This window comes from Stomoxys calcitrans, chromosome 5 (assembly GCF_963082655.1).
Source record: "Stomoxys calcitrans chromosome 5, idStoCalc2.1, whole genome shotgun sequence".
Lineage (NCBI taxonomy): Eukaryota > Metazoa > Arthropoda > Insecta > Diptera > Muscidae > Stomoxys > Stomoxys calcitrans.
In genome coordinates this window covers 44,358,572-44,368,571 of record NC_081556.1, presented here as the reverse complement: position 1 = coordinate 44,368,571, position 10,000 = coordinate 44,358,572, and the positions used below count along the sequence as shown (strand labels likewise).

Sequence of the window (10,000 nt, the reverse complement as noted above, 5' to 3'; positions counted from 1 at the left end):
GAACCGATCTTCTTGAAATTTTCACAGGTGGTGCAAAATGATTCCGTGGTGAAATAGGGTACTATATTTTTATACCCTCCACCATAGGATGGGGGGTTTACTGATTTCGTCATTCTGTTTGTAACTACTCGAAATATTCGTCTGAGACCCCATAAAGTATATATATTCTTGATCGTCGCGAAATTTTATGGCGATCTAGCCATGTCCGTCCGTCTGTCTGTCGAAAGCACGCTATCTTCCGAAGCAGTAAAGCTAGCCGCTTGAAATTTTACATAAATACTTCTTATTAGAGTAGATCGGTTGGTATTGTAAATGGGCCATATCGGTCCATGTTTTGATATAGCTGCCATATAAACCGATCTTGGGTCTTGACTTCTTGAGCCTCTAGAGTGCGCAATTCTTATCCGATTGGAATGAAATTTTGCATGACGTGTTTTGTTATGATATCCAATATCTGTGCCTAGTATGGTTCAAATTGGTCCATGACCTGATATAGCTGTCATATTAACAGATCTGGGGACTTGACTTCTTGAGTTTCTAGAGGGCGCAATTCCTATCCGATTTGGCTGAAATTTTGCATGACTTATTTTACTCTTACTTTTAACAACTGTGTCAAATAAGGTTCAAATCGGTTCATAACCCGATATCGCTGCCATATAAACCGATCTGGGATCTTGACTTCTTGAGCCTCTAGAGATTGCAATTATTATCCGATTGCCTGAAATTTTGTTCGACGGATCCTCTCATGACCATCAACATATGTGTTTATTATGCTCTGAATCGGTCTATAGCCCGATACAGCTCCCATATAAATCGATCTCTCTATTTTACTTCTTGAGCCCCCAAAGGGCGCAATTCTTATTCGAATTGGCAGACATTTTACTCAGGTCTCCAACATATAATGTAATTGTGCTTCAAACCGGACCATATCTTGATATCGCTCTAATGTTTTCTTATATCCTTTTTTGCCCAAGAAGATATGCCGGGAAAAGAGCTAGACAAATGCGATCCATGGTGGAGGGTATATAAGATTCGGCCCGGCCGAACTTAGCACGCTTTTACTTGTTTGATATCTGAAGGGGGGCGGACCCTCCCCCTTACCCTAATTTTCAGAAACGCCTGATCTCGGAGATGGGTGATGCGATTTAAGCGAAATTTTGTGTGCCCTCTAATAGTACCCTAAAAAATATATATATAATCCAATCAAGACAAGATGGGAATTAAATGAAAGGTATTTAAGAGTAGAATACGAATCTGATACCCAAATGTGGGATCAAGTGTTTGGGGGACCACCCCAAAACACCCCTAAATCGGACATATTTACCGACCAAGGCAATATGGGACTCAAATGATTCGAGCAAAATACGAATCTGATATACAAATTTGGGACACAGTTTCTGGGGGTCCACCACTTCCCCAAAATCCCCCAAACAGGACTTATTAACTATCCATCGCAATATGGGTCTTAAATGAAAGGTATTTGAGTGTAGAATACGAATCTGAAATCCAGATGTGGGACCAAGTGTTTGGGGGCCGCCCATCCCCGAGAACATCCCTCAAAGAGGGCAAATTTACTACCATAGCAATATGGGGCTCAAATGAAAGGTCTTGGCAGTAAAGCTAGAATCTGATATCAATATTCCGGAAAAGTGTCTATGGTATTTGGTATTTGCTGACCATTGCAAGTTGAGCCTCAAGTAAGAGGTTTTTTGAGTAGAACACGAATCTGATATATATTTTCAAAGTGGCCGCCTCCTATGGAAAAATGGGGTTCAAATGAATGGTATTTGGGAGTAGACCATGAATCTGATATGAACATTCGGGACCAACTGTCTAGGGGACGTCCCACCCCTAAAACAACCCCCAAATAGGACGTATTTTCTCACCATGACAATTTGGGTCTTAAAGGGAGTGGAGCTCGCTATTGATAGTTTTTAGGGTCCTTACCTCTTAAATGAAAGGTATTTGAGATTCGAAAACGAATTTGATATCCAATACTAAAAAGTAACCTCGGAAAAGAAAGTCTGGAATTCCGTGCTTCTTACAAAATCCCTAACTGTTTTCCAAACTACGTCCCTAAGTTGGTTCATATCTGGTATTGTGTCCCCACCTTAGTACGGATGTCTAATAGCCGCGAAAGCTAGGCAATGACATAAAAAACGCTCCAATGTCTCATCATCTTCCCCACATGCCTTACACATGCTATCACTTGCCGCACCGATTTTGCATAAGTGAGCCCGTACGTGTCCTGTTATGATACCAATAGCTTTACTGACCTCCTGCTTACTTCCTTTCAGAAATAGCCTCGACTTCTCATGATCTGGGTCTCCCCATAGGATTTTCGTCGTTCTACCGACTGTTTCGTTCGTCTCTTTAAATTTGAATATTTTTTTTTGTTAAAGTTGTTTCAAATGTGCCATTTTGTACAGCAAGGATAACCAAACACACATATTCTAAGCGGTCGTACAATTCTCAAATATCCTTTCTTTACATAGACCTTGGTATAGTTTACAAAACAAATGCCTCTATTACGGAACTAAAACAGCAAATCGACCAGAGAAACAAATATCAATGTGCAATGTCAATGATGACGGAGCTAACAATTCAAGAAACCATAACACATTTTCATGACTAACATTTCTGCAAAGGCATCAAATCAAAATTTTTGTGCATTGGTTCATTATATGCAATTTATCGTTAAAAGTTTCCGAAACCGCTGCAGGAATCATTTTTGGGTAGTTTTAAAGTCAAAGAGATTAAGCTTAATAACCAAAAAGATTTTTATTGGGTTGCCCAAAAAGTAATTGCGGATTTTTTAAAAGAAAGTAAATGCATTTTTAATGAAACTTAGAATGAACTTTAATGAAATATATTTTTTTTAAAGCAAGCTAAAAGTAACAGCTGATAACTGACAGAAGAAAGAATGCAATTACAGAGTCACAAGCTGTGAAAAAATTTGTCAACGCCGACTATATGAAAAATCCGCAATTACTTTTTGGGCAACCCAATATATGCACTGACAAGCTCAATGCTTAACTACTCAACCCATATTGTAAAACATCTCCCTCCCCCTTAGGGTTTGTTGGATTATTGTCTTCAGGCCAACAAATCGATTAGATATCAAACATAAATATTATGGATATTGGCAAAGACCTATTAAAAAAAATGAAGGATGCGTGTCAGTCAGTGATTGATCCTTGTTAGTGCGTGTTCAGAACGCGAATCCTGCAAAGAAAAATCCACCCAACTCTACGCCCACATGCACATACACACACACACATCTCAAAACCCCTAGGTCTATGGAAATGAAAATGCCCTTTAAATATTCGTTAGCCTAGGAATTGCTCTTCTTCTTATTTATGACTTCTGACATTATATTGGAAACACATTTATGGTTAGATAGCTCTGCAGACAATGTGATTGGCGTGTGTGTGTCAGTGTGGGTGCGTGATTGTGAAGCTTATGTCCTTAGTGTTATGATAACTCTTAACCTTCAATTTCAGTTGCATTCGATAACGTTTGGGGTTCAGAACTCTCGGCTAGTGAGTTGAAAATGTTTATAAAGAAATTAACGTCCGAACAAAGAGTGAGATTGCGAGCCCAAAGGAAGGAGAGTCAATTGATAAGAGCACGTGCCAAGCAGAGAAGTGGGTAAAATACAAAAAGAAAATATTTTTAAGAGGAAAAAAGAAAATTCTTAAATAGTGTGAGGAAAGTTAAAAGGCAAATATTTTTGTTTTGTTTAGATGTTTCGAAGTTCAAGTTAGTCCAAACAAGATATCCGTCTCAAATATGGTTCAGATTGAACCATATTTAAATATGGGTGCCGGGCCATAACGGAGTAAGGGGGAATGAAATGACAGACGATTTGTCAGTGAAGGCCAGAGTACTGCCGTCAAGTTTGTCAAGTTTCGATTTATTCCCATACTCTTTCAGAATTCATATACAAGTTGTGTCTTATTATTATCTTTCTCTTAGCACTTAAATCTGTCTAAGAATATTGTCTCTCCATATAAATCGAGAGATCGGTCTATATGGCAGCTATATCCAAATCTGAACCGATTAGGGCCAAATTGAAGAACGATGTCGCCGATCAGAGCCAAATTGAAGAAGTACAATAAATGCGCCACTTGTGGCCTCAAAACCTAAAACCGAGAGATCGGTCTATATGGCAGCTATATTTAAATCTGGACCGATTTGTGCAATATTGCAGAAATAAGTTAGGGGGCTTAACTTAACTCACTGTCCCAATTTTCGGCGACATCGGACAATAAGTGTGCCTTTTATGGGTCCAAATCCTTAAATCGAGAGATCGGTCTATATGGCAGCTATATCCAAATCTGAACCGATCAGGGCCAAATTGAAGAACGATGTCGAAGGGCCTAAGACAACTCATTGTCCCAAATTTCAGCAAAATCGGGTAATAAATGTGGCTTTTATGGGCCTAAGACCCTAAAACAGGATAGGTCTATATGGCAGCTACATCCAAATCTGAACCGATCTGGATCAAATTGACGCAGAATATCGAAAGGCCTAACACAACTCATTTTCCCAAATTTCAGCAAAATCGGATAATAAATGTGGCTTTTATGGGCCCAAGACCTTAAATCGGCGGATCGGTCTATATGGCAGCTATATCCAAATCTGAACCGATCTGATCCAAATTGAAGAACGATGTCGAAGGACCTAAGACAACTCACTGTCCCAAATTTCTGCAAAATCGGGTAATAAATGTGGCTTTTATGGGCCTAAGACCCTAGATCTGGGGATCGGTCTATATGGCAGCTATATCCAAATCTGAACCGATCTGAGCCAAATTGACGCAGAATGTCGAAAGGCCTAACACAACTCTATTTTTCCAAATTTCAGCAAAATCGGGTAATAAATGTGGATTTTATGGGCCTAAGACCCTAAATCGGAAAATCGGTCTATATGGCAGCTATATCCAAATCTGAACCGATCTGGGCCAAATTGACGAAGGATGTTGAAAGGCCTAACGAAACTCACTGTCTCAAATTTCAGCAAAATCGGATAATAAATGTGCCTTTTATGGGCCTGAGACCCTAAATCGGCAGATCGGTCTATATGGGCGCTATATCGAGATATGGTCCGATATAGCCCATCTTCGAACGTAACCTGCTTATGGACAAGAAAAGAATCTATGCAAAATTTCAGCTCAATATCTCTATTTTTAAAGACTGTAGCGTGATTTTAACAGACAGACAGACGGACATGTCTAGATCGCCTAAGATTTTTACGCTGATCAAGAATATATATACTCTATAGGGTCGGAAATGGATATTTCGATGTGTTGCAAACGGAATGACAAAATGAATATACCCTCATCCTTCGGTGGTGGGTATAATAAAACAAAATAAAATATAAGCACAATACAAATACTCCTCACGAAAGGTATTTACAAACAAAATATTATTAATTCAGAGCATACTATATACAACTACTTACAAGTCCCTGTTTATTGATCGGTGGCGTAGGCCGTATCTTCGACATCAAGACTCCCAAACCTCCTATGGTAAAACATGAGTTTATCATCACCATCATATAACATGCCGCCATCGGCCATAAAAGGAAGACAAGCTAGGGAAAAGGCTTCTCCATATTCCTTAAATATTCAAATCTCACCCCAATCCTTTCGGGTGAATTGAATAGCGCTGAAAGTGGCATATAGATGATCCAACCATCCACGAAGGCACCTATTCTGGGCATGCCGCCTTCCCCGTAAACCTGCCGATTCGAAGGCATCCTCATTTCCCCGCTTGCCGTCAAATGACACCTCATATCTAGCTCGTATCGCAGCATACGGTCTTCGAACCGCTTAGCACTTTCAATCTGCGCCGATGAAATAAACTCCCACTCCGGATGTGCATACGAAAGGACCGTTCTGACAACCTGCTTGTACATGATGAGCTTTACCCGATTGCTCAATTCCCTTCTTCATCTAAAGAGAGTTCCGTAGGCATGTAAAGCAGCTGTAGGCTTTCCCAACATGTAGTCTATGTGGCGAGTGAACGAAAGACTACTCCGAGGTATTTCATCATTTCATCTTCTTCTTATTCTTAATCGGCTCACCGTTCATCTTCATTTCGGGGATATAGCTACGAGCATTCTTGTAAAGCTTTCGTCTTTATCCTCTGAAGACGATTGATGAGCATTTTTCGACATTTAGCTTAAACCTCCATTCACCATTACACCTCCAATTGCAACTAATATATTGTCCGCGTATACAATCAAAGTTTCAACTGTCTCAGGCGCCGGAATATCGGCCATATAAAAATTATATAATACCGGTCCCAGTACTGAGCCCTGAGGAACTCCAGCCACTATTTTCCTATCCCCCGATGTCGGCTGTCTAAGGGATACCGAAAAAGATCTCTTCCTGAGATAGATGGAAACCGTAATGCAAATATGTTCATTGAAGCCGTAGGAATGTCTCATCTTCCCAACAATACCCTCCTGCCATACGGTATCTAATGCTTTCTCAAAGTCCAATCCTACTGATATAGTCGCACAACGGACATTATAAACACATCCGTGACCTTGCTCGAGGGGTCAGGAGGGCAATTTAAGTCGAAGTCGCTCTTCTAAAACCAAATTGCGCGTCGTTAAGAATGCCCTTATCCTCTATCCGTAACCTTGCTCACGAGGGCCAGGAGGGCATGTGTAGTCGAAGTCGCTTTCCTAAAACCAAAACCTCCATGTGGTCATTCAACCTGTTCAGCATCACAGTCTCAAGCAGTTTCGATACATTGAAACCAACGAGATGGGCCTATAACTGCCTGCAAATGTTGGATCCTTGTCTGGTTGAAGGATTGGGTTAACTTTTGATACCTTTCATGCCCTGAGGAAATATTTCAGGTTAAGACAATGGTTGAAAAGGATGGTCAGGAACTCCCAGGAACTCAACTTCTGGAACATATTACACCCCGGTCTAATGGCTCCTAAAATCTCCAATTTGGCCTCCTCTTCGAAAATGGCAATTCTCTGTGCAATTATATTACCCAGGTTCCGAATAATCGCTCCCAGGGTATTAGGCTCTTGACGGCCAAGCAGTCGGTATCGTCTTCTTCTGTCTGATCATCTCTAGTATATCCTCCGGGAGGTCTCTCCTTACTCCTCGGCAAGGTCTGAAAAGCTTCATCGACTGGCTCATGGCCTCCCCAAAGGCTAAATTCATTCCAACTTTTGCGTCATCCACTTCCCCTATGGTGCAATTCCTGCCCACAGGAAGTTTGAATCCTTCTAGCCCCTGGGCTAGAACGCTGTTAAGTCTCCTGCTTTTTACAAACCTGTAGTTAAAAGCCTCAATCGGAAGAAGGGTCTGCAATCTGTCCGGTTCCACGTTCATTAGTACTGCCTCGTGGTCCGAGTCGTAGTCTAATGTTGCCAAAAGGGTAGCCCCAGCGGGGTTGAGTCCTCTCGTGGTAATAAAAATGTCAATATATGACTTGCAGATTGCGCAACGCCTTGTGGGTTTCGCCGTCGGCCAGATCTTAATCGTTGGACATAACCTTTCGGGTCGACGCAATCCTATTTAAGGGCGTGGGCGATAAACGCGAATGTAACACTGTGGAACAGCGAAACAGTCGGTAGGATCGCGAAATCCTATGGGGTGATCCGAATTATGAGAGGACGAAGCTAGTAATGAAAGGAAGTAAGAAGGAGGTCAGTAAAAATTTCGGTATCATAACGGGATACAAGGACAACTTATGCAAAATCGATGAGGCAAGTGATAGCATGTGTAGGGCATGTGGGGAAGACGTTGGAGAATTTCATTGCCCGGTTAAAAGACACCGGTACTTAGGTGGGGACATAATACCAGACATGAACCAACTTACGGTCGTGGTATGGAAAACAATTAGGGATTTTGTAAGTAGCACGGAATTTCTGACTTAGATTTTCTTTTCGAGGTAACTTTTTAGTGTTTAGAGCGCACAATAATAAGATCACTGGCTTAGGTGTATGTCCATAGTGGCATGGAGCGGATTAATATCTGCACCCTCTTTTCAACCTTACCTAAAATATTGGGTTGCCCAAAAAGTAATTGGGGATTTTTTAAAAGAAAGTAAATGCATTTTTAATAAAACTTAGAATAAACTTTAATCAAATATACTTTTTTTACACTTTTTTTCTAAAGCAAGCTAAAAGTAACAGCTGATAACTGACAGAAGAAGGAATGCAATTACAGAGTCACAAGCTGTGACAAAATTTGTCAACGCCGACTATATGAAAAATCCGCAATTACTTTTTGGGCAACCCAATAGCTCTTTTCAACCCAGCCTAGATATAGCTGTAATATAGACCGCTCTGCGGTGTGTGTATTGCAGCAAACACATTTATCGCCGTGCCCTCCGTTCATTCATCTGTTTCTGAGCTCCTTTTTCTGTAGAAAAATTTTCAATCCCTAGGAAATTTCCAAATTAAACAAAGTGTGGACATAATTTGGTAACTTCTGTTATTAATTGTTGCTTAAAATTTTCCAGGATTTGTTTATGTTGTTAATCCAGCTGAATTACCACGTGTGGCATTTGGTTCTAGTATGGATAGGGTTACCCTACCTCTAAAGGGGCCATGTTTAACTTCGTTTATGCGGCAACATCAGGGAGATGTGTTTCTAAGTCCTTCCCCTACAAAATATGTGGATGAGAAGAATCATATGCAACTGAAGGTAAATTAAGAAAATTATCCAAGCCAAACGATTGAATGATGAGCTAAAACTTTTCTTTAAGTGGCCTTCTAAATTGGGCCATTCAGCGTTTGTAAGTAAAAATCCACGATTCTTAGCTCCAACAAATGCCAATTTTCCTTGTGTGGGAAGCTATGATGTGGCCCCCTTAAGAAAAGCTCAGAAACCCTTCAATGTGGGTGAACAAAGGAAGGATAAGGAGAAATTTTTGACACCAGCGTAAGTAGTTGAACCAAGTTTCTTGTCCTTAGCATAGAACTGAAAATCTTCACTTTAAAGCCCCTCCACATATCCTCATCATGTGGCTCGACCACAGCTTAAATTGTCTACCGCCTTTGGCAGCAAACGTAACATTGTACCCAAAGTCATTGTTTTGTGTTCACCCTTCAATGTGGCCAAGTGCCACAAGTGTGACCAGACACCTTTGGGTGATTATTGGCGTGATTTCAACACTGAATTGGATCTATGTCGCCCATGCATGCACAAAATGGAACTAGAACTAAAAAATTGCGCCACCACTGAATTGCAGCGTAGGCGTCTACGCCGCGATTTCGCTGACTATAAAGTGGTGCGTTATTGCGATTTCTATCATGATCATGGAGGAACAGCTGCCGCTGTTCAAGTTATGCCCACCCGGATTTTTAAAATGAAAACCCAAAAGGAAAATTATTTTTCTTTGTATATGTAATGTAAATTGTTGTAAAATTTAAAATTTCGAGTTAAAGGAAACTTGTAATAAATTTTAGTAAAAAAATTTTATTTTTACAGAAAAATTAATTAAAATATAATTTCAATAGAAAATTTTGTAAAAAATGTTAACAAGTAAAAATTTACAATTTTTAGTTTTTAAGCAAAATTTGTTAATTTTTTTAAATGGTTGACATACATACGAAAATTTCCATTGTCCATAATTGTTCTCTTTTAAAGGTCAATAACAAATGTCAACACCAGCTATTTTCAATACGATTTGCTGAAAATGTTGTGCAACCAACAATTTTACATCATACACCAATTTATGGTACTCAGAGCTCAGGCTTATTGTTTCAGCAATGCCATTCATATTAACAACAACAACTTTGTCAAAAAAACGACTACAAAATTTGTTAAATTTTCTGCAACAATTTATTTTGAATCTCAACGACCCAAAGTAAAAATTTGTTGTTGAAAGGCACACGCTTTGCAAGCCAATATATGGGCTAAGTTAGGTTTAAGTTGCAGTCAGCCATCAGACTCACTTAGACATTTTCGTCCATTGTGATGTGATACCACAGGAACAGAAGAAGGAAGATATCTTCT

The 10,000-nt window shown here is 39.9% G+C and overlaps 1 protein-coding gene across 1 annotated transcript in view; it reads left to right on the top strand.

Annotated features, from left to right (window-relative positions):
- LOC106096208 (uncharacterized) overlaps window positions 1-9,439 on the top strand; it is a 10,306-nt gene extending 867 nt beyond the window's left edge. The window contains exons 2-5 of the mRNA XM_059370161.1: window positions 3,504-3,647; window positions 8,502-8,686; window positions 8,748-8,923; window positions 8,984-9,439. Of these exons, the coding sequence (XP_059226144.1) occupies window positions 3,504-3,647; window positions 8,502-8,686; window positions 8,748-8,923; window positions 8,984-9,392 (914 nt within the window). The 3' untranslated portion in view covers window positions 9,393-9,439. The remainder of the gene's footprint in view (window positions 1-3,503; window positions 3,648-8,501; window positions 8,687-8,747; window positions 8,924-8,983) is intronic.
- The last annotated feature ends 561 nt before the right edge of the window (window positions 9,440-10,000 follow it).